This window comes from Fusarium oxysporum, chromosome 11, assembly GCF_000149955.1.
Source record: "Fusarium oxysporum f. sp. lycopersici 4287 chromosome 11, whole genome shotgun sequence".
NCBI lineage: Eukaryota > Fungi > Ascomycota > Sordariomycetes > Hypocreales > Nectriaceae > Fusarium > Fusarium oxysporum.
Window position 1 is genome coordinate 1,140,529 of NC_030996.1, and position 27,773 is coordinate 1,168,301.

At 48.6% G+C, this 27,773-nt stretch overlaps 12 protein-coding genes across 12 annotated transcripts; 5 read left to right on the plus strand and 7 right to left on the minus strand.

Moving 5' to 3' along the window:
* Window positions 1-665: 665 nt before the first annotated feature.
* On the minus strand, window positions 666-2,705 carry FOXG_09795 (uncharacterized protein). The gene is made up of 2 exons (XM_018389018.1): window positions 1,045-2,705; window positions 666-991 (listed from the first exon to the last, which is right to left on the minus strand). The coding sequence occupies exons 1-2, from the start codon at window positions 1,800-1,802 to the stop codon at window positions 970-972; spliced, it is 780 nt and encodes a 259-aa protein (XP_018247205.1). The 5' UTR covers window positions 1,803-2,705; the 3' UTR covers window positions 666-969.
* Window positions 2,706-5,088: 2,383 nt separating this feature from the next.
* Window positions 5,089-6,607, plus strand: FOXG_09796 (iron-dependent peroxidase). Its single transcript, XM_018389019.1, has one exon. It carries the CDS (start codon window positions 5,306-5,308, stop codon window positions 6,389-6,391), a length of 1,086 nt encoding a protein of 361 aa, XP_018247206.1. The 5' UTR covers window positions 5,089-5,305; the 3' UTR covers window positions 6,392-6,607.
* An 83-nt stretch (window positions 6,608-6,690) lies between these two features.
* Window positions 6,691-7,749, plus strand: FOXG_20155 (uncharacterized protein). Its single transcript, XM_018400426.1, has 2 exons — window positions 6,691-6,904; window positions 6,970-7,749. Exons 1-2 carry the CDS (start codon window positions 6,770-6,772, stop codon window positions 7,675-7,677), a joined length of 843 nt encoding a protein of 280 aa, XP_018247207.1. The 5' UTR covers window positions 6,691-6,769; the 3' UTR covers window positions 7,678-7,749.
* Window positions 7,725-9,011, minus strand: FOXG_09797 (uncharacterized protein; the record flags this gene model as incomplete). Its single annotated transcript, XM_018389020.1, has 5 exons — window positions 7,725-8,103; window positions 8,159-8,312; window positions 8,366-8,675; window positions 8,728-8,915; window positions 8,972-9,011. 5 exons carry the CDS (start codon window positions 9,009-9,011, stop codon window positions 7,725-7,727), a joined length of 1,071 nt encoding a protein of 356 aa, XP_018247208.1.
* Window positions 9,012-9,551: 540 nt separating this feature from the next.
* Window positions 9,552-10,526, minus strand: FOXG_09798 (gluconate 5-dehydrogenase; the record flags this gene model as incomplete). Its single annotated transcript, XM_018389021.1, has 1 exon — window positions 9,552-10,526. The coding sequence occupies one exon, from the start codon at window positions 10,524-10,526 to the stop codon at window positions 9,627-9,629; it is 900 nt and encodes a 299-aa protein (XP_018247209.1). The 3' UTR covers window positions 9,552-9,626.
* A 412-nt stretch (window positions 10,527-10,938) lies between these two features.
* On the minus strand, window positions 10,939-12,101 carry FOXG_09799 (uncharacterized protein). The gene is made up of 3 exons (XM_018389022.1): window positions 11,767-12,101; window positions 11,442-11,710; window positions 10,939-11,389 (listed from the first exon to the last, which is right to left on the minus strand). The coding sequence occupies exons 1-3, from the start codon at window positions 11,791-11,793 to the stop codon at window positions 11,026-11,028; spliced, it is 660 nt and encodes a 219-aa protein (XP_018247210.1). The 5' UTR covers window positions 11,794-12,101; the 3' UTR covers window positions 10,939-11,025.
* Window positions 12,102-13,884: 1,783 nt separating this feature from the next.
* Window positions 13,885-16,289, plus strand: FOXG_09800 (uncharacterized protein). The gene has a single exon (XM_018389023.1). It carries the CDS (start codon window positions 13,990-13,992, stop codon window positions 16,171-16,173), a length of 2,184 nt encoding a protein of 727 aa, XP_018247211.1. The 5' UTR covers window positions 13,885-13,989; the 3' UTR covers window positions 16,174-16,289.
* Window positions 16,290-16,331: 42 nt separating this feature from the next.
* FOXG_09801 (alkaline proteinase) lies at window positions 16,332-18,462 on the minus strand. Its single transcript, XM_018389024.1, has 3 exons — window positions 17,607-18,462; window positions 17,216-17,557; window positions 16,332-17,163 (listed from the first exon to the last, which is right to left on the minus strand). The coding sequence occupies exons 1-3, from the start codon at window positions 17,907-17,909 to the stop codon at window positions 16,564-16,566; spliced, it is 1,245 nt and encodes a 414-aa protein (XP_018247212.1). The 5' UTR covers window positions 17,910-18,462; the 3' UTR covers window positions 16,332-16,563.
* Window positions 18,463-19,364: 902 nt separating this feature from the next.
* FOXG_09802 (uncharacterized protein) lies at window positions 19,365-21,051 on the minus strand (the record flags this gene model as incomplete). Its single annotated transcript, XM_018389025.1, has 3 exons — window positions 19,365-20,093; window positions 20,146-20,449; window positions 20,495-21,051. 3 exons carry the CDS (start codon window positions 21,049-21,051, stop codon window positions 19,365-19,367), a joined length of 1,590 nt encoding a protein of 529 aa, XP_018247213.1.
* Window positions 21,052-21,686: 635 nt separating this feature from the next.
* FOXG_20156 (uncharacterized protein) lies at window positions 21,687-23,554 on the plus strand (the record flags this gene model as incomplete). Its single annotated transcript, XM_018400427.1, has 6 exons — window positions 21,687-22,247; window positions 22,308-22,581; window positions 22,627-23,064; window positions 23,115-23,221; window positions 23,271-23,367; window positions 23,421-23,554. 6 exons carry the CDS (start codon window positions 21,687-21,689, stop codon window positions 23,552-23,554), a joined length of 1,611 nt encoding a protein of 536 aa, XP_018247214.1.
* On the minus strand, window positions 23,529-27,220 carry FOXG_09804 (uncharacterized protein). The gene is made up of 3 exons (XM_018389027.1): window positions 26,301-27,220; window positions 24,048-26,253; window positions 23,529-23,993 (listed from the first exon to the last, which is right to left on the minus strand). The coding sequence occupies exons 1-2, from the start codon at window positions 26,724-26,726 to the stop codon at window positions 25,189-25,191; spliced, it is 1,491 nt and encodes a 496-aa protein (XP_018247215.1). The 5' UTR covers window positions 26,727-27,220; the 3' UTR covers window positions 23,529-23,993; window positions 24,048-25,188.
* Window positions 23,764-24,850, plus strand: FOXG_09803 (uncharacterized protein; the record flags this gene model as incomplete). The annotated part of the gene is made up of 3 exons (XM_018389026.1): window positions 23,764-24,008; window positions 24,057-24,421; window positions 24,495-24,850. The coding sequence occupies 3 exons, from the start codon at window positions 23,764-23,766 to the stop codon at window positions 24,848-24,850; spliced, it is 966 nt and encodes a 321-aa protein (XP_018247216.1).
* Window positions 27,221-27,773: the final 553 nt, after the last annotated feature.

Genomic DNA, 27,773 nt, shown 5'->3' on the forward strand with positions numbered 1-27,773 from the left:
CTGTTTGATGTTATCCGCCAACGTATCCAAAGACTGATTCATGGTGACAAGGTTGTCTAAGGAAGTAACTGTCACAGGGTATTGCTTTTCGAGGTTGATCAGCGCAAATCGATCCTTCATATGAAGGCATCGGCCAGTGAGTCTGTGCCATGTGTTTAGTGAACCATCAAGATGGGGGATGCTATGCCGTCGTTTGAAATTCGCGCTTGCCTCAGATGACGAACTGCAGTCGCAGAACATGGAGAAACCAGAACGGAAACACAAATTAGTATCATTTCGTGTCTGAAATTATGCGATATCATGCCGGAGTCTTATAGGACATCTGCTTTTCTTGCTCTGTTGACCAAGCTGGCGTTGAACAATCTGAGACGAGCCTTCCATGCGGACGGTACTGGGAACCAAGCATCGCTGAATTTTGAGATAAACAGACATGACTAATGAGGTGTACGGACTGGAAGAACGAGTATTGGTTTGAGTCTTTGAGATGATATCTGTGAGCCTCCTTTGCTGTAAGAAATTATGAAATAAAGATTAAGGATCCTACATCGCACTTGTACCTGTCATACATAAGTGTCGGGTGATAAGCCTCATGTTGCAGCGTTGCATAAGCAAAGACATGTGCCATTCACTCTGCACAACTTTACGTCAGCTACAGCAAATGTCCTCGTGCTCATTTCGTGGAACATTAATATTCATTCATTCACTGAACACATCACCAAGAAGCATCGGCAGAGACAAAGTGTATCATGAACGTAAATGCAAAGGTCGTAATTGCGTGAGACAAGTATATACATATTGTCAGTAAACCAAATAATCCGCATAAGAAAACGCGAATGGTTTATTCAAGAAGTGAAATGTGAGTTCATAGCCCTGGTGAGTCGCTCTCATAACTTGAAGTGAAAAAGATACATCAAAAGATCACTGCCAGCTATCCCGAACCTAAGCATCCGTCCATGTCGGCGTTGACATTTAGTAAGGCTTGTCACCGATCCTATATCATAATTAGCGACTGCTTCATTTAATGGTAGAGTTATGGGAACTTACATGTTACCGGGCTTCTGGTAGCGGGCGACAACCCAAGAGGCACCGGAGCTGTCCTTGGCGACGGCCATACCGACCTTGGTGGTGGTCTTCCAGACGCACTGGGTGTAGTGACCGAAGGACATGTAGTTGGAGCCGGAGATGGCCTCGCCGTTGTACTGGCTCTTCTCGCTCAGGAAAGCCTCAACAGCAGCGGAGTAGGGGTTGGAGCCGCTGCCCATGTAAAGGTTCTCGCCATCCTCACCCTGAGAGTGCTCGAGGCTGCCGAGTTGAGCAAGGTGGTCGGCCCACTCTTGGGCACCGGAGGCAAGAGAGTCGTCCCAAGAGAGAGGCTCGTTACCGACAGCCTTGCGGGCCTCGTTGTGGAGGTCGAGAGCCTTCTGTTGATCAGCGTCGAGGTTGGAAGATCCGGAGCCAGAGTCGGAGCTGGGCTGAGTGGCAGCGGGGGCCTCCTCCTGAGTGGTGGCGGGCTCCTCCTTCTCGGGCTCGGGGGCAGCGACGTAGGTGGGCTGGGGAGCAGGGTTCTTCTTGGGCTTCTTGACGACGACGGGGGCGGGCTGCTGCTCCTGGACAGGGGCGGCGGCGGGCTGCTCGGGAACGTAGGTGGCCTGGGGAGCGTTGCCTCCAGCGGTCACGTAGTGAGTGACGTACTCATACTCGGTAACGACCTTGTAGTGCTTGTTGGAGTTGCCCCAGCTGCCGTGGGGAGCGGCCATGGCGCCAGCGGCCATCATGGAAACGATGAAGCTTGAGAAATGCATCTTGATTGAGAGTTTTGTTGTTGTTGGTTAACGTCACCGGGACTGGGCTGTAAAAATTTCGAGTTGCTTTAAAAAGAACGTGTTAAGGAGTGAAAGAATGTAGAATAATCCTTCAAGGATGAATGAGTGGTTTGCCTGTTAAGGAATGAGTGACAAGACTGATTGAGTCTGGAGAGGAAAAGAAACAGAAGATGGGGGACGGGAATCAAGGTTATAATATAGTTGTGCGGCAGTCAACCAGTGTAATGATCCTATTGGATGAGACATGTCAATGATCCCGACAGTTGGTGTGGTGCCATGTGAAAAACGAAATTCGAGGCGTAAGCCTGGGCCCTGGACAACAGACAACGTCGAATTGATTGAAAGAGCGGAGTTCTGTGTTTCAAAGGGATGATGCTCCGATGGGCTGCTCGATCCAGGGGTAAAGAGACTAGACTAGCTAGTCTAGACCAGGGGTAAAAGAAAACCGTTGATGGCCTCAGCTTGCCGAACCAATCAATACGAGGTCTCGCAGCTGACACCCGAGTCTCCGGATGGGAAGCTCGGGTTGAGTGTGGGGAGGGATGCCACACTGAAACCCTCTCATATCAGTCCTGCAATATCAAATCCTTACCGAGATCTTGCCTGCGTGTTTCGCCTTGACGCGGCAATCAGCCAGCAAAGAGACGAGATGACATGCCGGGGCTTGTTGTTCTTGGACCAGGGACCGAACATGCCGGCGCGGTATTTTGACGCCACTAAACGAGGGCGGCAAAAGGTACCATTCGCCCTTCACCACGGGGGATGGGGGAATACGAACGGTACGTGCAGCGCTTTAGTGCATTCTCTGTGATGATGATGAGCGTCAAGGTGCACAAAGCGCATCTAAGACAGGTGAGCATTGGTGTCGTCCAGTCTTGTCGCACAGACATGGGCTATCCTCATCCCCCCCCCGGGTTTTCTGTAATCACGGGCGACGCCTCCCAATATAAAATAAAGTTACAAGTTCGTAATGTGATCCCCGAGTACAGGGATCTGCCGACCAGGGCTAGGATGCTTTCAAGATTGATCGAAATCAGCCTTGAAAATTGGCAGTGATGCAAGATACCCTGCCAATGCCCAACAATTCTCCTCACTCACTCATTCCCTTACGTTATTATTCTCCTTCCTTCCATATGCAAGTGAGAAAGGGGCCGACACGACCGGTCGTGTTTTGTTAAGGAAAAAAGTTTGCTAGCATTTTCTTGACTCGTTTGTTCCGTTGCCTCTGTAACAGGCTAACTGCAGCTACTGCAAGGGACGGATGCACTATATCATTGGTCCACGATGGCTGGCACTCCGCCAAACTTGCAATACATGCCACTGTCCGCTCACTAGAATGTCATCGAACGTGGCCCAAGACCAGCAAAACGCAAAAAGGGGTTTCAACGAGAACAATAAACTCCTCATACAATGGATCCCTTTAGCTGTTGGGCATCTTTGTTGAAACAGCCATCGGTGTTTTGAGTCTTCTTTGTCGGACCTCGCGGGTGCAGACCGTCATCGAAACAACGCCACAGCGCTTCTCCCTGACGAGAGCCCAATCATCTGCAAGCGCCCTTTGTTTCTCACCGTACGCCAGGCGGTCTATCATAGAAACGCACGCCTCGTGTGTCCCATGCTTCCCTCCCCGACATTTTTCGCGCAGGTCTCACAGAAAGTGAGTGAGTGACTGCAGTGATCGGCGAAAGAAATCTCTCGTCTGCCGATGCTAAAGAATGTTCCTGATGATCGGAAGCTGGCACTGGCACTTGGGGTTGCATTTGCCCAAATGATCCGCTTTGGATGGACGTGCATTTCATGGCAGACTAACGTTAGCCGGTCCGTGTTGATGTTGAATCAGAAATTCTGCCCTGCAGGCACAGGGGCCCTGCAAAGGCTTATTTCCGATAGGATTCTTGACGACTACGATTCGTCTCGCATTGATATTTGATCATTTCCGAGCCTTGGAACCGGAGAACTGGGATCGTGGCTTGTCAAATTTCACTGTAACAATGAAGTTTCAGCTCCTCATCCACTGATTCCTCCACAAGACATGATTGTTTATCCCTCTGGCCTCTGATCGGGTGGCTCTGTTTCCATCCTGCATGCTGCACTGTGCTGTGCTGTGCAAGAACTTGGCGAGCGGGGAATGCCAAGTGGGCTACGCGTAAGCAGACCGACTTTGATGAAACAAGCAGCGACTCATTCAAGAGACGGTTCTTTGAAGATATTTTCAGACATTGTATCGTATCCTTGGGCCACATGAAAGAGGATCTACACAAAGCTAAAAGCTGCCAAAGCGCTGTCCGTATGCACTAATGACAGAAATAATGGACGAGTCTGGGCTTTTCTGCGCACGAACCAGCAATCTTAAACTTCCCGTATTCCTCTGAAACCGCCACATCATGTGCCTTCCTAACGAGGCCATGGCTTGCGACTATTGCTTTGTCAGATTGATTAATTTCTGCCGACGCCTCACCTTGCCAGATCCTTGTAGCACGGCATTTATTCAACACATACGACACTTACAGGGTAAACAACTTTCATGGGGAAGTTTCGTCGTGAATATCCTCGTATGGTTGTTATGCTAGGTCTACGGTCTGAAGAGTTGTTCATGCGACATGTGAAGTTCCGCGATGAATGGCAAGGGTAATCGCGTGCGAAACAGTTCAGTTGTTAACAAGAAACAAAAGAACATAATAGTTTGTCTCAAAGTTTCAACCAGATGCCATATGCTTACAGGCATCAGAGGACATTCACTCTGGTCCAATGCTGGGTGGCAGTTAAGAGAGGTATTCAGGGTAGGTGAATGACTTATTCTCCAACCAGCGTTCATTGTCAGAGTTGCAATGCAATACGAATATTAAATGATTTTCAAGACTTGTAACGATTGAGTTGAACAATTCATCTTTGAAAGCTACGTGACCTTATTAATAGTCTATGTAACCATTTCTAAACCTTAAGACTACAAGATTAGGTGGTTGTGAGCAACTCTGGAGTCTAGTCCAACAAGTTTGCACGCATTAACCCACGAACTGGCAAGTATAAAATTATCCTCCCTTCACGGTATGGTAGCTGCGGATGATTTCAAATATTGCTGGCTCAGGATGCAGCGAAAGCGGCTGCGATATTACACTAACTGATTTGACTTTATCAAAGTGGATGAAGACTCTTATCTGTTAGGCTATCAACAAGTGCCTTATCGATAAGCACAATTGTGAGAACAAACCCATCGGTGTTGATTATTTTGCGAACCTCATCATTGGCCAATTACTCATTCCGCAATCAGTATAAGTAAGCCCTCTGCGTCATGATTACGCCGATACCTCCAATAAGGTTGCCCTTATCTTGCATTTACTGAAGACTTACAAAGCTCGTGTCAGCGAAACTCGGGTAGTGATCCTTGAATATGCACTTAGAGGTTATACGAGCCAGCCAGTGTCGCATTTGGCGCTGACAACCGTGAGCAATTTATCGTAGGCGTTATTCGAGACTCCCAAGATATGCTGTCCTGTCGGGTTCTCATCACGTATCAGGCGCCATTGGGTCCTTCTGTCTCACGTATTACATCAATCCACTGGCTAAAAGTTACAAATTCCTCCTTTTGTAAGCCAAGACGCTTCTTGTCAGGTTCCGTTCCATCCGGTTTCAAAATGAACCCTCAGGCGGTGGAATCTCCCTTGTCGCAGTCCGCGACATTCCTCGTTCTCTCGGCAACAGACAACCCGGATGCCGACAAGACAATCCGATCAACATTGTCTAGCATTGCAGACATTACCAAGAACATATCAATTCGCCATCAAACCGCAAACCTCTCATGTACTGTTGGCATTGGAAGCTCGGCATGGGACCGATTGACCAAACTCCCTCGGCCTAACGAGCTACATCCTTTCAAAGAGTTCAAGGGGTCAAAGCATACTGCTGTGTCAACGCCAGGTGATATCTTCTTTCATATTCGATCCGACAGGCGAGATATGGCATTCGAATTTGAGAGACAACTCATGGATAGACTGGGTGATGCTGTCAAGCTCGAAGATGAGACAGTTGGTTTTAGGTATTTCGATACGCGCGACGTCCTTGGATTTGTCGACGGAACTGCCAATCCAGTCGGCCCCGATATCAAGGAATCGGTACTTGTCACTGCGCAAGACGACTCTGCTGCTGTAGGAGGAAGTTATGTCGTGGTACAGAAATATCTTCACGATCTCAAAGCATGGAAGACTCTCAAGACAGAACAGCAGGAAGCCATCATTGGACGCACGAAGCTCGATAACATTGAGCTTGATGATGCGGATGAAGGGCAACAGCAGTCCCATAAGAGTCTCGCTACGATTGAAGACGAGGGAGGAAGTGAGCATGATATTCTACGTGATAATATGCCCTTTGGATCTCCAGCCCAGGGTGAGTTTGGCACATATTTTATCGGGTACTCGAAGAAACTCTGGGTCATTGAGAAGATGCTAGAGCGCATGTTTGTCGGTGTTCCGCCTGGGATGCATGATCGGATTCTCAACTATTCGAAGGCTGTTACAGGCTCGACATTCTTTGTACCATCGGCTGATTTTCTTGCTGGACTTGATGATGATTGATTGATGGGAAAGCTGTGTTGTCTTCATATCAGTAGGATGAATATCAACACTACGACATCCATAAATTCGTAAACAGTTTATGACAGCACGCATAAAGTTATGCTCTTCATCTTGTAACCCAGCCTCATGATAATCATAGATCTCCTGCGCCACATGTTTACTGCACAGTAAACGCACCCTCAGCAACTATCTCGGCCAATTAAATGTCACATTCGGTGCTGATACGGGCCGATCAGATCGACCTTCCCACCACGTCAATAGCGTAGTTGGTGATGTAATGTCGGACAGATCCCTCGCAATTTCGCTCACAATTACTTCGAAACCACGGCGCGTTTGCAATCTTTACTCATTACCAAATACTTGCAAATAAGTCGTACGATGTCTAATGCTGGAATTACGAAGACCTCACGACCCAAGCGGAAGAATCGACCTCGGCCTTTGCCGCCCGACGTCACGGCTAGGAACTTGGCTATTGAGAAACAACGCCGCGGTGAACTAAAAGAAGATTTTATGGTGAGGCCAACTGTGATGAAAATCTCAAGATATCATCTAGTAACCTTGTTGTGGCGCTTGCATAGGAACTGGCGCGCCTGCTGCCCAACCTTACCAATACTCGACGACTTACAAAGGTTCTCATCGTAAACAAGAGCATAGAGCATGTGAGACAGCAGCGCGAACTTTGCATAGCGGCAGCTAGTGACATGCAAGAAGTTGTTGACCAGAACCATCAGCTTGTCGCTGAGGTGAATGCTCTGCGTGCTCAGATTGAAGGACCATCTATGCCTCAAGCTCAGGTCAAGCCCATGACCCAAGCCATGACCCAACTAGCTGAAACAAAGAATCATGTCTTTGGGACCTTTCCTGCCGGTTTTGGAGATAACTGGGCAGAAGAATACTCGCAAGTCCAGCATGAGACCACACGTGAAGCGGGCTTCTCATCCGATAATTCTTATGCACCCCCTGTCCTGCAAACAGATGTCAATATTACACCAGACACCATCCAAAGCAGCCTAGAAACTACTCCCGGATCTGTACCTATCTCAGCGTACCAGGAACCGCAAGTGAACTTCAACTTGTGCCTAAATACAGCGGCCGAGCCTAATTTTCCCTTCCCAGATCTTTTGGGCCCCAGCCATTCTTATTTGGATGATCCTTTGATGGCAAGTTTCTGGACACAGGGAGTTGTCGATGAGGGTTCGGCTTGGGCTGGTGGTCTTAGTGGAAGCGAGATTTCATCTTTTGTTCAGAATGGTACAGGGGATAATGAGTTACAGAGCTGTATTTAACGAGAGTTTACTATCGGCCAGAATGGCGAAAAAGGAAATCACGATCCTCAGAACTGCTTTAAAGCTCCTTCGATCGCATCTCGAATCTGCAGCTCGTTTGCCTTGAATGCCTCAATAGCTTCGTCAAGCCCTCTCTGGGTGACAGGGTCAGCAACGATGGCTTGGGTCAATGCGGCCCCATTATCTGCCAGATAATTGATATCAAGTGTCGGAAGTCCAGGCCAGTCGGGTCCGATAAGGGGATCAACCTGTGCCAGATGGGCAATTCGTTGCGAGGGAGTACCGTTCTTCATGTAAGAATCACCACCAGGTGGCGCGTTTGCTTCAGCATCCAGTAGCGAGAGTTGGAGGAGTATATCCTCGGGAATAGTGGCATGATCACAGCCGAGCTCGGCCATGGCCATTGCCTCACGAGCGGATATGAAGCTGGGAAGCAAAGTCAGCGCCAAGGTTTCTCACCCTCCAGAATTCTGGTACCTACCTTGCTGGTTTGAGTAGTGGTTGCGTCTTACCAGTCTCTTCTCGAAGGCGCTTGTAGATCTGCTGGATTTGTACGATCCTGGGTGACATAGGATGATCGAGAGCCGGGTCTTTAGCATTGGGCCACTGCTCTCGGTCGGTATGATACCAAGGAACTATGAGGATGTGAGCATATCGAAAGAGCCACATAAACGAGACAGGGTCTCACAGTTGTAGTAGGGGCTAATAGACAACGTCTCTGCCTGGCTGGCAGCAATGGCTTGAGTAACAGAAAATAGAGAAGTTCCCAGCGTGCGGATCCCTTCTCTGAGTAGAACCGGGCTGGCGTTGAGAGCAGGACCTGTGCACGGAATCTTGATACAAATTCGATCCTTCGAGATACCGAGCTTCTCGAACTCGCGTGCATATGATCGGGCCTGGGATATAACCTTTTCAGTGTCGTATGCGTAGAAAGCTGAAGTCTGAAGCAACACCCGCCCCTGGATGTTCTCCATGTTTTTGGCGCACAGCAGGGCACTCTGCAGATGATGTGAATGAGTGGCTACTATCAAGATAGACAAAGTGACTTACCATGCGATCAAGAATTACCTCCCATCCTTCGTCTTTGCCTTCTTCAACAGTTTTCAAGAATAATTCGCGGTTCTCGGGAGAGATTATTTGCTCATAGACCAAGCGCTGATTGCTCGTTTGATCATATGGCTTGAAAGGCAGAAATCTCTTCGCCTCTTCTGGATCCATACAGTCGATGTCAATCTTGACTATTAAACGACTCAATATTTAAAATGGATAACGAGAAAAGGAAGTGCTATCATACCTTGCTGCTGGAGCTTGTCAAGCCAGGTGACTTTACTCATGGTGAAAGGCCGCCGTTTGGAGAGCACAGAGGTTGCAAGATAAAAAGTGATTTGAAGAATCTTTCGAACAAGAATCACAAAAGAAAATAGCCTCATTTATAGCTGAATGAAACCCCTGAAAGATAATCGATGGTCGCTGCTAACTGGAGAGTGGAAGAGTCGTCGTGAGTAATGGACGAGACGCTAATGCATGGACTGTACAGTTCCTTACACCCTCATAGATATCAACCATCCAATAGTTATGACATAGGCGAGAGATACTGTACAGTAACTCAGAAATTCTAAGTACCGCAAATGTCCAGTTTCCCCATGCGCGTGGCGAATGTACAGCCATGGCATAGTGCCGCGGGTGTTTCTTTTTGTTATCTCTAATTCAGATAAAACTGAAAATTACGTCACAAGTGCACTTATCACCCCCGTGCAAGATACTACGGAATACTTCGCACGAGACGTATGCGATGGAAGTTTGAACTGATCGTCATAAGATCGATTATCAGTGGATGACCAGTAATATAAGAAGGCTCGCTTTAGCCTTGTCCTCTTTATCATTCATACGAAGTAAAATGTATTTGAATTTGGGACTAGAGTGTACTACTCATTCTTTCTCATGCATTTCTAAAAAACGCTAATCCCACCATCTACAAGGATATCTGCGCCCGTGATGTAACTACCTGCTTTGCTGGCGAGCAAGACAACAGCACCCGTGAGTTCCTCCGGTTTCCCCATACGGCCATATGGGGTTCTCTTTGCCCAGATAGCTCTATGCTCTGCCAAACCGTCCCCCTCATTCAGAATAGTATCCATGTATCCAGGACTGATACTATTGACACGAATACCATGTACCGCCCACTCTGCGGCGAGTGAGCTTTTCATAGAGATGATGGCGGCCTTCGCCGCGTTATAGTGAACTTGAGGCTGGGGAAAGTTTACTATGTGGGCTGATATGCTCGCCATTAGAATGATGGAGCCACCTGTTTCTCTGCTTGCGATAGACTTCGCAACAGCTTGAGCTACCAGGAATGCACCCGTGGTGTTGACGTCAAACATGGTCTTGAATTGTTGTGGAGTAATGTCCAAAGCATGTGCAGCAAAGGCGATGCCAGCAAAGCAAAGGCAGATGTTGATAGGACCGATGACTTGCTCTGCGTTCGCAACGGCGGCTGTGACGGACTTGGAATCTGTCACATCAACTTTGGTAAACGTGATCTTTGCTTCAGGGAAGTCGCTCTGAAGACTGGTGACTGCCATTTGCCCAGCATCAGGATGCAGGTCAAAGATAGCTAGTCCCTGGAGTCCATGTTCAAGCAGAGCTCGACAGGCAACAGATCCAATATCCCCAGCACCCCCAGTCACAATGGCATTGCCTGTGACCGCGAACCGATCTCGTGCTCGGTCCAGAGATGTGGTGATGGTGTGATTATGTTCTGGGCGAGATGTTTTAGAGTTAGTTGAGCCGTCACTCAATCGCATTGACGGAGGAGCGCGGAACTTGAGCTCAGATCGTGCGACGGACATTTTAACCAAGCAATGAGGGGTAGTACAGTGATGCGATCGGTACAGAACAATGGATGACAGACAAGCTGGAACCGGACAAGTAATGGTGACTACGATGAAAGAACAGAGTTGAGCTATTTATTGAATGCCAATTCTCAGTCATAGGCCTATATATTGACGACTTTGATCCAGTTCATGATGTCGTAAGCTGCTGGTACTGTACAGTAACCATGTCGATCAATGGAACTTTACGGCTTCTCAACCAATGAAACTGATCGGATGCATGTTACTGTACAGTAACCGCATTAGCGCTCACAGTCGCATCCAGAGATCACAGCGAATCACTGCAATTGCTTGCCAACCATGTTACAGGCCTTATAGATAAGCAGACCATACCAGCATGGCCATTCAGGTTGGAATCGAAAACGCCAGGGGCAAAGCTACAAATGAAATGTTGATTGTTTCTCCGGCGCTGGTTGCGCTGTTGGAAGAGAACTAGCTATCAGTTTCTAGCTTATTTCTATTTGACGAGCTCCCACTCTTCGCCGAAGCCATCCGTCTTCATGAGAGAGGCATTTCCAAGGTTATCAATCTCTCCCTGTGCAAGAAACATGTTCTTCAAATCGTTGTAGTACATGCGGCAACCATGTCCACTCAGGACGACCTCGCCATTGTCATTGACGCTGACATACTTTTGAGTAGTGCCTCCAACTGCACCAACGGAGATGTAGTCCTTGCCGATGATGACAGTCCTGTTTCTGTCACTATCACGCTCTCCGTCCAGCCGGATGGTGAAGCGAGTGCGGCCCTGCTTAGTCGCATAGATCAAACCACCCTTTTCAAGCCAGTATAGCTCTGGGCTAGACTTGGACCGAATGTAGTAGCTACAGTATATTAGACACAAAATTTCAGAAGAATGCCTTGAAGGAAACTTACGAATCACCACTGACGACGCTGACTCTTGCAGGTTGATTGAAGTTCGAAATGATACGACCATCTCGATCATTCAGCAAAGTGTATATGATCTTGTTAATGAATGAAGGAGCCAGATCCCACGCCTGAGCGCCGCTGCCCCAAGAGTAGAAATCAGGGCCGAGACGCTTGACATGCTCTGGATCCTTGGTAGAAGCCTCGCGCCACCACTCATCGATGGTCTCAGCATCAGGAGCTGCAAGAAGGTATCGATAATTGGGCTCGGAAGTTTGCTAAGGAAAGGTCAGAATGCTGGTCCCCCAATGGCTGCTCAAGTTTGGAGACGTACCCATTTGAGGAAAGCGTAGTAGACCATGATGGGCGTTGAGAGTTGATTGAAGTAAAAAGATGTTTGGGATTTCTGGAGATTGCTACTGAGATGAAGGTTGAGACTTGTATGAGGAAATCCTCTTAAGCGTTCTCCATGTCATGCTTTATATGTACTCTCGATCGAACGGTGACACGTACTCTCCGATAAAATACAGAGACTTCGCTCATCATCGAGTATCATAATTGACCGCCATCGATATGGCAAGACGTATTCTCAGCTGAGGCCTTCTCAATTTCCTCTTCTAAGACATTTCATCATCATTTCCCAGCGCCGACCGTTGTCTCAAATGCTTGAGCGCCAGCTTTGTCTCAATGTTTACCAACAAGGAATCCCCGCACTGAAGATGGCTGGCTGAACGTCCCCAGAAACCTTGACGAAATGAGCCGATTCCAAGCAGCATGAGACAAGTAGCCTGTCAGAAGGGTTCCGTCGGCATTTGCCTGATAAATACCGACGTCAGTTTGAGACTGAACTGAAAATCCTATCTCAAATGGGATAGTAAAAACACGGGACGCTCAATTTGTCTGATAGTTCCATTGATCTGCGTCACATGCCGGTCCGTCGCAAAAGCATAGCGAGATGCGGGCACATTCCTCATGTAGCTGCACACGAAGGTTGGTGATGGCGACGAAATCACCAGAGTCAATCTCAGCCCTCTCATTTGAACAGATTTGAATGCAGATGGTCTCGCAAGTTGACCAATCCGAATAAATTCAAGCTCTGCGTTGTCTAAGACGATCCCTGGACAAGCATCTCAGCTGAGGTCGCTATCATGCAAGGACGGACATGACCAGAAGCAGGCTGGCTAAGCTAGATGGCAGCTGCACAAGAGAGAATTAGGAAACAACACAAGAAATACTATTGGATCAAAGGGACACATGATTTACGGACACCTCATAGATTAACTTTGGCAAAACGGCCTCTTCTACAAGTTAGGTATGGCCTGTCTCAGGTAAAATCCCTTCCGTCGGCAGGCCCGATGGCCCGTTCCGAGCTGGGTGCTGATCGTCTGCAAATCTAAACCTTGATACATACTAAAGGGAGGCCTAAAATCTATATCTGTGTGTCGCGGTAACAACAGTGAGACAAAAGTTCATCCAGGACGGCAAGGAATCGTTCAAGACACTCAGCTGAAGGCCTCACGTCTGACACATGTTCAAGCAATACGACTATCATTGCCCAAAAGCAAGTCCAAATAGTGGGCGGAGGCGGTAAAGCTTCTCAAGGAAGAAATTCTGATGTCGGAAGGGATGAGTGGTAAGCTTTTTGGCAGCCAAAGGCCAGACATTGTTTGTGATGGTGGCCCATGAGCTCGTGCGCACGCTCCGACTCCCCGGCGTCATGGTCAAGTCCTAAGATTGGTATCATATCATGATTCTCCCTCATATCAGAACAGCGTTAGTGGCGTCAGAACATCTGTTTCGGAAGAAAAGGTCTTGACATTCCGTGAGCTAGTGGAAGAAACGCAACCAGTAGACTATCGACGAGAAGGCAGGCATCAAGGCAACTCTTAGGGTATTAGAATGGCTGAGACTATTTATTGGACAAGGGGGCGAGCATAAGCTAACAGTCTACTGAACCTTCTCCTAAAATGAGCTAAACTTATCGGAGTATTTAATTACTTGCGAATACACCCCCAAGCTTTTCGCTATCCTCTAAGTAGTATCCCTATGATGAGATCTAGCTGAGAGTGCGATTCTAGCGGGACTAAGGTTTGCAATGGCAGGAAGGTCCATTGATATCAAGACTCAGGTTTACGATAGTTTCATCCCCGCATCCTAAGAATGCAATTGAGAGACAATCTCTGCTCAGAAGGGACAGTTGTAGATCATACCAGCCACCCAACCGGCACAAGTGAGACGAAAGTCCCCATCTGAACCAAACTCCAATAGCAAGTTAAAACAACGAATTTCGGCCGGAATAGCGACATCCGAGAATTGGCGGCCGTTCACAAACGCCAAAGATTTCCAGCCGTTGCGCTGCTGGGTCGGGACATACGAATGCCAAGGTATCATGCCGTCAACGAAAGTACGAGATGTGGATGAGGAATCTAAGTAAACACTTACAGCAACTAATCGGACAGGAAATTCTGTAGATAAAAGAGGACTTCATTCGCACCACAAGTTCGTAATCACTCCTCATCTCCCCATCCTCCTTCACTTTCTCTTCCCTTTCCCAACCATGCATGAATCCTGGAAGACCATCATCGCACTCTCCAGCTTTGCGCTGAGCAGCGCAGCAAAGGACGTTCCGTTCGATGCTCGTCTCATGGTTCAGCAAGCTGGACTGCCTTCCGTTCTCAGCAATGGCTCCAGTCCACCTCCGCAGCTTGACATCCCAAGCACTCGTCCAGCTCGGTCCATCGACCTGAGCCAGATTGTGCCTGTCCAAGATGCTTCTGGTAACAGCCGTTGCTGTCCCATTGGAACTGTCAACGATGGTACTGGCTGTGTTTTCCCTCACTCATCTGTCTGCCCTGAGGGTACTCGTCTTGAGGGAAATACTTGCATCAGCGAGAAGCCACCTAAGTGCCCTGATGGTCTGATCTACAATGGTCGCAACTGTATCGGTACTGCACCTAGCTGTCCTCCTGGTAGCCGGTTCAACGGCGAGTCCTGCGAGTCTGAGGCCGAACCACGTTGCAACCCTGGGTTCAAATATCAGGACGGGAACTGTGTCTCCCTTTCTGAAGCTGGATGCCCTCCAGGATTCACTCTCAAGAACCGTCTTTGTACTTCAAGCAGCAAGCCTCAATGCCCTGCCCCTTTCAAGTACGAGGATGGTAGCTGTGTTGATTCAAAGCCGCCGGCTTGCCCTCCTGGCAGTAAACTCGCCGACGGCAATTGTATTGGCGAAGCCCCTCCATCTTGCCCTCCCGGCTATGTCATCAACAAGGGGGTATGCACCCATGAGTCAAAGCCAAGATGTCCTCCCGGATCCAGCTTTGATGGCACTGCCTGTGTCTCCGAGAAGCCCCCATCTTGTGAGCCGGGCTTCTTCAATGGCAAGGTCTGTGAAGACAAGCCCTCTTGCCCTCCTGGATTCAACCTCGAAGGAAGAGTCTGCGTCTCTGAAAGCAAGGCTTCCTGCCCTAGCGGAACCTATATCGTCTCCGACAAGACCAGTGGAAAGTCGGCCTGCTGCTACAAAAACTTTGACTTCAACGGAGACACCTGCTTCAAGTCTGTTGACCATGAGGATGACTGCCCTCCTGGCACTCACTATGACAAGGGCCGCTGCTGGGTTAGCCCCACTGAAGAGCCCAGCTGCCCTACCGGCGGAAAGTGGAACGGAAAGACCTGCATCGTTCAGTCTGTTCCTCAATGCCGTGCTGGACAGTACACCAATGGACGGTGTATCATCTCTGAAAGCCCTCGTTGCCGCCCTGGTGCAGTTTTCAACGGAGAGAACTGTGTCCTCGAAGATCGCGCAGCTTGCCCTCCCGGAAGCGTTCTTAGCGGCAAGAAGTGTATCTCTAGCACCCCTCCCGTCTGCGAGCCTGGCCACACTCTGACCGGCGATTACTGTATCTCAGAGGAGCGTCCTCAGTGTCCCCGTGGATCCACTGTTGTTGGCCGATACTGCAAGTACCCCGATCTTCCTGTCTGTGAGCGTGGCACCAACCACCATGATGACGACTGCACTTCTTCCGTTACCCCAGAATGCCCGACCGGAAGCTCTTTCAATGGGGTTAACTGCATCTCAAACGATCGTCCTATTTGCAGGCCTGGCTACATCTTCAACGGTGCCACCTGTGTCTCCGAGAAAGATGTCCCAGCCTGTCCCAACAACATGCAATTCGATGGCACCAACTGTGTTTCAAAGGAGCGGCCTATCTGCGACCCTGGCAAGTCTTTCGATGGCGGTGCTTGCGTCGATCACTCTGACCCTCAGTGCCGACCTGGTCTTGTTTTCGACGGCACCAGCTGTGTATCCAAGGAGCCTCCCCGCTGTGAACCTGGTACCAGCTGGAACGGAAGCAAGTGTACTTCTGAGAAGAACCCTGGCTGTGCTCCCGGTATGAAGTACAACTCTGAGACTGAGACTTGCGACTCATCTCTCAAGCCCCGTTGCCCTACTGGAACTGAGCTCAGAGATGATATCTGTGTCTCAGTCACTCCTCCTCAGTGCCCTACTGGCACTACCAGAAAGGGTGGCAAGTGTGTCTCTGTCGAACCTCCCCGTTGCCCTCGAGGTCTTACTCCCAGTGGTGGTCTTTGCATTTCCACCAAGGTACCTGAGTGTGGCGAGGGCACTATCTTCGATGGTAAGCGATGTGTCATTGGCAAGACCGAAGAGTGTTATACTCTTCACACCTGCCCTCCTGTCGGTGCCCCTGGCCTCCCTGCTCTGGGTGGTCGCTAAAACCTATTTCCTAAATCCCCCATATGTATCAGTAGTACGAGCCTCAACTCACAAATTGACAACTTTCTTTCTTCTCTCAATTTCTCTGTCAATGATGAAGATTTCTATGCTTTTCCAATATACGCTGACGTGAAATACATATCCCCTAGTAAGTGTAGAGTTGTTTATATTAGAGTATATTATTACAAACTTACCTAAAGTTATGATGATAAGTTATACATTGTAGTTCATACTAGTCATGATTTTACCTAAGCTTATGATGATAAGCCTGGGCCAAACTAAATACATATTCAAGTGGGTCTATTCAGAGGTAACCTTAAAATATCGGTAGTATTGATTTTACAATATTGATATATTCTATCCATATCCTCTAGGATAATCTCATCACATTTAAGCACCGTTACCATTGTAAGCAACGCTGTTGGGAGAGCCGCTGAGAGTACCAGTGATTCTGCCAGTAGTGGCGAGAGACTTAATACGGTTGGTAACGGAGGCGGGGGTGGAGAGACCCTCAAGGACCTGGAGGTACAGAGCAAGACCGGCAACGTGAGGGCAGGCCATGGAGGTACCGCTGATGGTGTTGGTAGCAGAGTTGGAGCCGATCCAGGTGGAGAGGATGTTGACACCTGGGCCGAAGACGTCGACACCAGCACCGTAGTTGGTGAAAGAAGCAGGGCGCCAGCTGGAGTCGATGGCAGCAACGGTCAGAGCGTTGGGAGCGTTGGCAGGAGACTGGCCAGAGACGGGAAGAGGTCGGCCGGCGTCATCACCGTTACCGGCAGCAACAACAGAGAGGACGCCAGAGTTGTAGGCAGCGTTGATGGCAGAGGTCCAGGTCTGAGAAGCGGGACCGCCAAGAGACAGGTTGATAACAGAGCGACCAGCACGGCTCTTGGAGGTGATGTCGTTGACAGCCCAGTTGAAACCAGCAAGAATGGTGGAGGTAGATCCCTCACGGCCAGCGAAGACCTTGACAGAAATGATGTTGGCCTAGAAAGCTGGTTAGTCTCTGGATAGCACGGTTGTAGAATATTTGACTTACCCGCTTGGCGACACCGTAGGTAGTACCAGCGATGGTACCGGCAACGTGAGTACCGTGACCGAGGGTATCCTCGTGAGCACCACCAACAGCGTTGTAACCAAGAGAAGCACGGCCACCGAAGTTGGTGTGGCTGACCTGGACACCGCTGTCAACGACGTAGGCGTAAGAACCTTGGCCGGCAGTGGTGTCGTAGATGTAGCTGGTAGAGCCGGAGGTTCGGTGAGAGATCGTACCGAGACCCCATGGGGCACCAGACTGGGTGGTCAGAGCACGGTCAGCAAGCTCGGGCTCCGACTCCTCGTAGCTGAGGTACATAGTGTAGTCAGGCTCAACGAAGGCAACCTATAGCATGTAAGCGATCGAATGACTAAGACTAGATGTTTAAACGAACCTCAGGGCTCTTCTTGATCTCAGCAATGGTGGACTTGTCGAACTCGCCAGAGTAAGCGCTCCAGCTGCTGATGTTGAAAGTCTTCTCAACACCGGAAGTGTCACGCTTGTTGAGGCTGCGGCGGTGGACATCACCAACCCAGTTCAAGTGAGCCGCAACAGAGGAGTCAGAGGCGTCGGGCTTGAGGGTGATGATGTACTTGTCGGGAACAGCCTGTCGCTTGGAGAGGATATCGGCAGGAGCAGCGAGGACTGCGGGGAGCAGAGCTCCAAGAGCCAGAGCGAGGCGGCGGATGCTAGTCATGATGAACAGAGAGATACAAGAGGAGATGAGGCTGTGTGGATGAGGATAGTAAAGCTGATTATCGTGGTGATCTCCAAGTGTATTTATACACAGATCGGCATGAATACACCTTAAGTTGATTGATAATACAATTAGATCCAATCATCCATATCATCAACACCAAGTCTTGCGTGATAACGTTGAGTTTGGATAGAGACTATTCAGCTTCCTAAACCGTCACGGCGGCCGAGGTGTCCAAGTAAGGAAAGTGATAGTGGGTGAATAGTATCAAGCAAAAGTGCCACTGCCAAGACAGACTTGTAGCGGAGTTAGCCTCGAAATATCTTGGCTAGCTACCTTGTAAGACTATGCTCCTCCTTGATTATGTCGCTGATGATTGGAGTTGGGTATCAAGGTCCATAAATCTAACTCTGAAAATGTTATTCCTGTTCAGAACGATTCATTAAGACGAAAATAGCTCATAGACGTTGCAAAGATGTTTGTATTCAAGGGTCCAACGGTATGCCAGGGCATGAAGGCTGCCAATGCTGGGGTTCAGGTGCAGCCGCGGGGTTATATGCTGTCATCATTTTCTTATCACCTCGAATGCTTGGACCTGCTTAATCCTTCCCGTACCTTTTCTCCTAGCGAACATCGGCCTCCCCCGCCATTTGCTTTGCCATGACCGCTATCTCGTTCGGGGCCGCTCCTCACAAAGGGAAAGGTGCGCTGACTTCCTTGGACGGGATGAACCCCCTTGTTAGGGAAAATCATAGTGTCGATCCGGCAAAGGGAGCAATATAGCGCAATATGATGGGATGAATGCGAGATAGTGCTGAGTTGATCGGCGGTAGAGGCCTCGTGTGACCCTGGTACCCCTGGACCTAATCCTCTTTCTAATGCGCTCGCGTGATTCGGACACATTACCCATACGGGAATATCCTAAGGTTCTTATGTTTGCACTAGAGAGTATGCTTAGTTTATGCATGCGAGATACCTGGTTTAGCGCTCAGCTAGCAGACAGGGGTATCGCTGATTCCGCGAATCAAGGCCTAAAACCTCATCACTATCTCGGTATTAATGACTAGTGCGATGTCGACCACGGAGGTGCAAATAAAGTGTTGGCGATAGGGTCTTTGATTGGAGTGTCAGATAAGCTTGACTATGGTCTTGGCTTCTAGCGAGCTTCTTAAATCGGGTATATGTGAGGACATAACAGGAGAGAGATCGTCGGGCCGGAAGTCGTTGGCGCAACTTGGCATTCGCCGCTTTGACCTACCTGTGAAAGTGTGACTCAAGATAGCACGGAGCCGATTAGGATAGCATCAGGGTCGATCTCATCTGGTCCATGAGGGGATATTCCAGTCTCATAATTGAGTTTATCTACAGATATCCTATAAAGACAGTACAGATACATTGAATGCCTCTTCCTCTCCTACAGTTATGTATCTCTCCCATTTCAATGCCCAAACCTGGCTAGTCCACAAATACCCGCCGCTCCACCTTGACAGAAAGGGGTCCAGGGTTCGAGTTGAATCGATCAAAGATGACGAAGTTCATCTCTTGGTCTGCCAAGTACATGTTGTATCTCCGTACCAGGGTTGAAATCAATATCTGCAGTTCAACAATCGCAATGTGCCTGCCAAGGCATTGACGCGGTCCCTGACTAAACACGATGTAGTACCTTCTGAGATTGGACAGTTGCTCTGGGTCAAACCAGCGCTCCGGATCGAATTCATCAGGGTTCTTATACAGTTTCCTGTTCCGGTGAATAGTCCATGGTGAAACTGCAACAGTCGTTCCTTGTTTGATGTGATGGCCCGCTATAATTGCGCCTTGGGGACAGACCACAAGACGTTGCAGAGCGTAGGCAATTGGGGGTCGAAGTCTCAATGACTCGTCAATACATGCTCTCAAATATGGAAGGTCCTTAGCAGAATCGTATGAGACAATCCCGTTGTGATTTGGTCCTAGTCTGGCGTCGATCTCGGCTCGTAGCTTCTCGAAGCATTTTCGATTTGAGAGCAAAAAGTATAGGGTACTTGAAAGAGCAGCAGCAGTAGTTTCGCTACCAGCATTCATAAAGACGATGGACTCAGATAGAAGTCTTTCAAATGAAAGTCCTCGGTCTTTGCCCTCACGGTCCTTTAGAATCTTGCTCATGAAGTCTTGTTGAGAACGATCTGGCGAGCCGTTGCCCAGTCTCTGAGTGCAGCGTCAGTTAGTTTGCCAACGTCAAGGCTGGCATATCATTTACTTCACTCAACTGGTCAATGCAGACGTTATCAAAGTCTTCGATACCCTGGGCTCCAGTTGATTGTTTCAGCCAGTTCGTGGTATTGCAGAGTCGTTTGACAAGTTTGACGCATCGTATACTGGATAGCTGAGCTAAAGTCGTAGATAACCTTGTCCCTCGATGGAGTGTATCAATGGTACTGGGGATACAGTATTCTTGCCTTCCAGCAGATTTCACTCTTGTCGCATCGCCTCCATTTCCCAGGAAGCCCATAGGGAGGCCAAAAGCCATATCGCCGATGACATCCAAAGTAAAGTAGTTGAACCTTTGCCTGATTAGTTTATTGGGTCCCGGCGGAAAGTTTCCTTACCATCGCCGAATGTCTATTGTCTGACCGGAAGGAATATTAGTGCTCTGATCTGCAACACCGTCAAGGTGGTCCAGCAATCTCTGGAAATTTTGCCCGATGACAGGCTCCATATCCGTAACAGTTTTGAGAGCGAATGAGTTGGAAAGGTATTTCCTTCGCTGAGAATGGTCACCATGATCAATGACGTTGACAATATCGCGCTCTTCACCAGAAATCTTGTCATAAAATGTGTCTTTCACAAGCTTTCGAGCTGCAGCATGGCCATATATGTCAGGCACGGCTTTCGGGATGTTGAAGATGATGAGACTAGGCGCAATTCGGATGACATCACCAAGTCTTTCGTGCTGACGATGGATACTTCTGGAGCGTCGTTGGAGCCATGTTTCCTTGAGGATCCAGAAATGAGTGGTTGCTGCAAGGAAGCTGGGGGATGGATATTTTCTCAGGTCGAGAGGATCAAGAAGATAGTAAAGAAGTGGCTTCAAGACAAGGAACGCTACTAAAGTGAGAGGGATAAGGAATGCCAACTCTGCTGCGTTTATCGGTAGCGAAAACATGATAAGAGACCATTGGAAAGCTGAATGCGCTGTAAGACATGTTTTGCAGTAGATTATCTCATAATATTTATATTTGGGTGAGATATATGTGAGGCAACATCGGACACAATTACTCATGTGAGCAATTCTGGTCTAGATTTCCAACCGAGTTTTCGATAGTGGCAGTTGCCAGTCAGCCAATTCCCGACATTCGATCAAAATTACCTCTTTGAGGATCGAGAATGATATCACTCTCTGATGTCGTCGAATTATACTTTGCGGCGTAGTGAAAGGTACAGCATCGGACCAACTGACAAAGAAGCTCGGGCAGAAACACCCAAAGAGGCAATTTAGCAGTGCTGCACCCCGCCCTTTTAGCGTAGCGTAGGCAGCCACATAAAAGTCCCCTCGACCAGATTTTCCTTTATGGGACCTTCAGTTCTCGAGCATATTTTCCCAATTCTGCTCATAATAACGCGGTCATTCTGTCACCTCAAATTCCTTAAGCAATCGATGCGGTAACATGGGTCGAAGATCACAGCACACAGCCTGGTACACTGCATCCTCTCTGCAGCGTTCCTCGGGTATGGGTTGAACTGACGTAACTCACAGCCAAACATGTCAAGATCGTCATTTGAAATGCAAGTATAGGCTTGATGTTAGAACAAGATATCGTAACCATTCTGATACAGTCTCCAATAGGCAACTCAACTAGCCTACCCTGCTCGAACTGCACCAAGTCTAAGAAAGAATGCAAAGCCGGATCATTCTTCCTATTTCGCCCAGGCATCAAGTCCAAAACCTCCAAGACCTCAAAAACAAGAGATAAAACTCGTCGAAATCGAAGTACAACATTACCACTTACGGAGAGCAACTCTGATAGTTTAGAGACATCCTTACCTTCAAATACTGCCTTGTATCTTGGCTCCTCTTCATCAAGAGGTCCACAGGCTCTGACACTGACCCGAGAACAAACATCTGTGCTGAGTTCGATCGACAATGACCAAACTTACCAGAATCCGAGCAATAACCCACTCAGCATCAACGAGCTTCTTTGTAGCGAGATTGATGGTACCCTGCCCAGTGGAGACTGCACTGCACCGCCTTTCATAGTGAAGCCCGGTTCCCTCTATCTTGATCGTCCGATCGGACAAGCTATTGACCACCGCGGAGCGGAGCTCTTACTCCACTTCAAAACAGTCATAGCGAAACCATGGGTAAGAACATAAGTTAGCCCCCCTAAGTTTCTCTTTTCATCTTTAATCGTGGCTATGTAGTTCGAAGTCACAGATCCTGACTTCACCAACGAAGCTCTTCGACGCGCCCCGAGATGTCCTCTCCTTCTCTACTCATTACTCGCTGTCTCTAGCAGCCATAAAAGTCGGTTCTTGGACGACCCTGACATCGCTCAGGACTATGCGAGATATGGAGAAGCATATCATGAGAAATGCATTAGTTTATTGCTGCCTATGCTCAATGACAGTGAAAGTATTACAGACGGTGCATTTTTAGCATGCTCTACCATCCTCCGATGGTATGAGGAGCTCAGTGGTAAGTCATCGGTATTAGAAAATGGCCATTGCTTACCTTTCTAAGCACCTATCCACGGGAGAGATGATGCAAGACATTTGTTGGGAGGCTACGCATCAGTCGCTGAGTCGTTCAGACAAGATCTGCCTTGGGAAGGGTTCCGACAGGCAGCACTGTGGATTCACCTGCGCCAGGATATTTTCAATGCTGTCATTAACCAGAGGGTACCCAGAACTAATGTCAACCGACTGGGAATCGATCGCAGTTCCTCACCCACAGACGAAACAACTTGGGCCAAGCGAGTACTCTATCTTGAGGCTGAGGTCGTTGAATACTGCTTTAGCCACGAAGGATCCTCAATTCAACGGTATACATCCCTCGAAGTCCGCTTGGAAGATTGGGACCGTCAGAAACCACAAACTTTCACGCCAGTCTTTTACCAAGAGCGTGATCCATCCCAAGGAGTATCATTTCCCATCGTTTCTGTGCTCCTAGATAGTTGTGGTCAGTAATCTTCCCGGGCATGCACCAGTAGCATCTCTGACTACGTGTAGTATTTGCTTTGAGCCATTACTATTTCGCCATGCTTATGATACTCGTCCATGATCCCCGCATGCCGAAAGTTGGTACTCAGTACCTAGAATGTCAGAAGGAAATCAGAGTCAGACTGACCGCTTCGCGGCTATAGTTTTATGACTGACTGCCTCTAGATAAAAATACTACATTTCCTGAGATTACTGTGTGGTCTCGCCTCTTCAAGTCCGGTTCCGCCTGCCAGAGGGATGACGTGCCTGGCCCTTTCGCTATGTAAGAAAAGACATGTTGACATCTGGATTGGGGACTAATTTCGTTTATAACAGTCGGGTCATGGATCACAGATCACGCGGAACGAGATGCGGCGATAAATGTCTTGAGGAAGGTCGACCAAGAAGATGCCTGGCCAACATCAAGTTTGCGACAAGACTTAAGGGCTCAGTGGGAAAGCAGGGACTAGAATAAGACATATAAGGAGATTCGAGCTGCTTAATGAAAGATATGCACATATACATACTATTCATGCAAGAATACGAAGGCGTCGGCTGAGACCTCGTAATTACCCAGCCAAGACCCCATGTCTGACTCTACGTCATCGACCTTACGCGGTTTCATCCTAACCATGCTAATTATCCTACAACATACATCGACAACGGAAAATACGGTAAAATGCCGTCTCTCAACAGTTGGTGGTGGCGCTTCCTCGAAAACTATGTCTATGCAGTGCCAGAACCTCCACCGCGAAAACGCACGAAGCCTATGGAGGTGCTCTGCGTAGGCTTACCCAGGACTGCGACCGAGTCTCTCCAGACCGCGCTTTTGAAGCTTGGATACGATCACACCTATCACGGCTGGGACATCGTGTACGAGACGCCAAATTACTCATCGAAATGGGTTCGCTTATGCCGAAAGAAGTCAGTCAATATTCTTCATCATTGTGCATAGTTACTCACATAGCGGAGATGGTTCGGCTCGCTCGATGGCAACACTACCATTACAAAAGAAGAGTTTGACGAGGTCCTCGGACACTCTGTAGCTGTCACAGATGCCGCTGGTTCAGTGTTTGCGGCCGAACTCATCGCCGCATACCCCGATGCGAAGGTTGTCCTCAACTACCGCAGAGACTTGGATGCGTGGCACGAGAGTGCTGTGAAGACTCTAGTGAGCGTCCATGAGAATTGGGCACTATATATATTGTCTTGTCTCGGGAAGGTACCGTTCTGGGGCTGGCATGTTTATGAACGGTTTATGTGGCCCGGCCTGTTTCGGGCCCTGGACGGCAACATTGAGACAGGAATTGCGAGGAATGGCAAATGGGTTTACAAGGGTAGGTAACTCGCATTACGTTCCAAGAAGTGCCTCAATGATCGTCAAGAATGGCAGTACTAACCAAAACATAGAACACTGCAACATGATCCGCGGCTTCGTTCCGAAAGAAAAACTCCTCGAATGGACTGTCGAAGACGGGTGGGAACCTTTGTGCAAGTTCTTAGACAAGCCAGTTCCTGACGGGCCCTTTCCTCACGTCAATAAAGCTTCTGGCTGGGAGAATCATGAGGCAGAAGTCACTAAACGATATCTGATGAGTGCCTTGTCAGGAGTCGCTGTCTTATCTGCTTTTGGAATTGCAACAGGCGCCATTGTATATAAGACCATGTGGTGGATGCCTGGCACTGATGAGAAAACGAACCTTTGTGATTCGATGTTGCACCTGGCATACAAGATATCTGGAAAGTGTTCTGATGCCTCAATTTGAACCATCCATCATACTAGGTGCATTAAGTTAAGAAAAGTGCATGACGCCAATGAAAAATCTTTCCAATATGGATATAATCAAACTGAAACCGTTCAAGTCATCAAACTCTTGAGATAACCTTCTTCGCTCTTAAACCTCATAAGTCATTGACAACGCTCCTGTGAATACCTTCATACACGATGTCCCCACCCAAACTGCGCCCTCAACCAAACTAAACCCAAAAAGACAGGTAGAACGCGGATCAAGTCGTCACCTCGAAAGCCGGAGATGCTAAACCTATAGCTATTCAGCCGCTGCTCATGCCTGCTAGCTCCATTTCAAAGAAGTTCATGATCTGATCAGGAGTGCAATTTGCAACCCACACATGGCCTTGGCGGTTGGGAACTCTGGTAGACCCCCGGATTCTGCGGTCCAGAAACGTTGAGAAAGCCCACTGCACCCTTGTCTAAACGGAAAATGGAATGGTCAACCAGTGTATACGTTCCTGGGACAGCCATCTTCATGTCGACGATCGTTGACCCACCGCAAGGAACAGAAACGGTCTGAATACCCTTTGATGGGTTGCTGGTCACGCCACCATCTCGGTACACATTCTTGAAGTGCGTGCCGATGATGTGGAATGAACTAGTCAGGTTTGGTCCAGCATTTCCGAAAAAGACTCTCACATCGTCACCGACATGAGCCTTGAGAGGATGATCTCTTGTCAAGGCAGACTCGCTACCGTTGAAGGCAACGACTTGGGGTTCTTCACGAAGACCATTGGGATATGAGAACTCGACAATTTCGGATCGTCGACCGTCATCATCAACCTCTGGTGGCTCATGGTAGAACTCGCTCTGCATAACATAATACTCCTTGTCCACGGGTGGTAGGTCATTGCCTTCCGGCTGCACATACATGAGGCCGTACATGCCGTTGGCAATGTGAACGGGAACAGGCGCGGCGGCGCAATGATACACGTAGAGACCGGGGTAAAGGAGCTTGAAGCGGCCGACCTTGGTTTCGCCCTCTTCAGCGGTAGTAACAGCGGCACCACCACCAGGGCCAGTGAATGCGTGGCAGTCGATATTGTGAGGATTGCCTGCGGGGTCTTTATTTGTGAGGCTCAGCTCCACGACATCTCCGACTTTGGCCCGAATGAAAGGGCCAGGGACAGTGCCGTTGAAAGTCCACTGTTCGTATTTATACTGGCTGGTCAGCTGCGCTAGCTTAGTTGTAGTTACCAGCGGAACCCTGACAAGAGCAGGATGGTCTCTTGTGATAGAAGGAGGAACATTTGGCGCCGTTGTGAGGATGGCGTCTTCTTTGGGGAGCTTTGAGATCAGCAATGTCTCGTCGTCAACTGTCTCGAAGATCTTGTGCTTATGATCTCCGCCAATAGCAGGTACCATGGCTATGGATGCCTGGGATGGTCAGCTATACCCAAGCCTGAGTCAGTGATGTAACTTACCTCATCATCGACGCAGCATGAAAGAGGCTTCTCCTGGTACGTAGTGGTTTGTTCGTCTTCACAACATCCAACAGCCTTTTCTTGGATCACCTCTGGCTTCTCGCCCACGCAATGGGAACATTTTGGCTTCTCTGGCTTCTCTGGCGCCAGGCCCAGCTTCACTGGCTGGGGGCCTCGTTGGTAAAGATAGTAACTGAGGGCAAGCCCCGTGGATACAGCCAGCGCTGGAGTAAGACGAAGATTACTGACTCGACTATTGGACCTAGTATTCGATGAAAAGGATCTGGCTCCGATTACCGGAGCCCGCCTGGCTGGAGGTGAGAGGTTTCTGATGAAAGCAGTAGAAGCAGCAGCTCTACTGGCAATAGGAAGCAGTTGACTGGTTACTGGAGCAAGGGTCCAGCATGTCGTCACCATGCGAGACATAGTGAAATAGGATAAAGTGGAAGTAGTTGCAAATATTGAATAATTGTTGGTTCATATTATCCAAACCCTAGCAGTAAGCAGACCTGGTCGATCTTTATACTGCGATTACCAGGCCATGATATGGCTCACCAAATAGTACTAGAGCGCGGAGATCTATGTTTGAGTGCTTTGTAATATGACAGCTGTTACTGACGCATGATGGGACGGACATGGTTTAGTGGTTGACCTTGATTCCATAGCCCTGATCACCGGTGAGCCCAAAATGGTCACCTGAAAACGTCAACTTGCATTTCTCAATTCTGAGCCAAGTAGCTACTTCCCTATAGAATCAGCCCTTTATAAATAGGTTGGGGCTTATTCATTGCTAAATGGATGTCCTTTATTTAACCACACTCCTAAAACAACGATGGTGACGCCCAAGAAACAATATTTAAATTTCAAGGCGGTTAGGGCTAAGCTAGCAGATGTTCAACTAGAGAGGCGAAGACTAGGACATTTCTCGGCTTTGCGAGAAGCAAGACCACACGTCTTGTGAAGTGGAATGCCTTTCAGTCAGATCATACGTATCATATCATCATGAGAATAGCGCATCTCCGCGGCTCGACGCTTCGCCCTCCAAGTCGAACTACGACTGAAACGGCACCCAATCAACAGCCCTCCACTGTCTCACCTCCAAGAACAGAGAACGAAAATTTGCAATCCCTCGCAAACCTGTTTTGTTAAGTGCGGTCCGAAACTCTATCTGTTATTACCTATGTGTTTGGCGCTTTTATTCCCGAATGGAGGCGACAAAGTTTCAAGAGGAATCAATGATTCTTGCAATGGATTCACTGGTTGCTCCGCGGCATGGACACTTCATCTTATTTGAGTTCATAGCACAGGCTTTGGGGGTAAAAGAACAACAGGCTCAGATAGTTCGAGTACCCGTGCTAAGCGGATATATCGGAAGCTTAACATTCAGACCCAAAACCTCGTGAACAAGTAAAGCAATGATTACTCGTTGATCGATAAGTGAGTCAAAGCACCTGAGTCCGGGAATATTCACCT

Excerpts from the sequence above, each read along its gene's own strand:
- FOXG_09795 (XM_018389018.1), bottom strand. The coding sequence starts at position 1,802 with ATGCATTTCTCAAGCTTCATCGTTTCCATGATGGCCGCTGGCGCCATG. Across the intron at positions 992-1,044 it reads TACCAGAAGCCCGGTAACAT|GATCGGTGACAAGCCTTACT; the intron begins GTAAGTTCCCAT and ends ATTATGATATAG.
- FOXG_09796 (XM_018389019.1), top strand. The coding sequence starts at position 5,306 with ATGCTGTCCTGTCGGGTTCTCATCACGTATCAGGCGCCATTGGGTCCT.
- FOXG_20155 (XM_018400426.1), top strand. The coding sequence starts at position 6,770 with ATGTCTAATGCTGGAATTACGAAGACCTCACGACCCAAGCGGAAGAAT. Across the intron at positions 6,905-6,969 it reads AACTAAAAGAAGATTTTATG|GAACTGGCGCGCCTGCTGCC; the intron begins GTGAGGCCAACT and ends GCGCTTGCATAG.
- FOXG_09799 (XM_018389022.1), bottom strand. The coding sequence starts at position 11,793 with ATGGTCTACTACGCTTTCCTCAAATGG. Across the intron at positions 11,711-11,766 it reads ACTACGCTTTCCTCAAATGG|CAAACTTCCGAGCCCAATTA; the intron begins GTACGTCTCCAA and ends ACCTTTCCTTAG. Across the intron at positions 11,390-11,441 it reads AGCGTCGTCAGTGGTGATTC|CTACTACATTCGGTCCAAGT; the intron begins GTAAGTTTCCTT and ends AATATACTGTAG.
- FOXG_09800 (XM_018389023.1), top strand. The coding sequence starts at position 13,990 with ATGCATGAATCCTGGAAGACCATCATCGCACTCTCCAGCTTTGCGCTG.
- FOXG_09801 (XM_018389024.1), bottom strand. The coding sequence starts at position 17,909 with ATGACTAGCATCCGCCGCCTCGCTCTGGCTCTTGGAGCTCTGCTCCCC. Across the intron at positions 17,558-17,606 it reads AGATCAAGAAGAGCCCTGAG|GTTGCCTTCGTTGAGCCTGA; the intron begins GTTCGTTTAAAC and ends TACATGCTATAG. Across the intron at positions 17,164-17,215 it reads CCTACGGTGTCGCCAAGCGG|GCCAACATCATTTCTGTCAA; the intron begins GTAAGTCAAATA and ends CCAGCTTTCTAG.
- FOXG_09804 (XM_018389027.1), bottom strand. The coding sequence starts at position 26,726 with ATGTCTCGCATGGTGACGACATGCTGGACCCTTGCTCCAGTAACCAGT. Across the intron at positions 26,254-26,300 it reads CATGCTGCGTCGATGATGAG|GCATCCATAGCCATGGTACC; the intron begins GTAAGTTACATC and ends TGACCATCCCAG.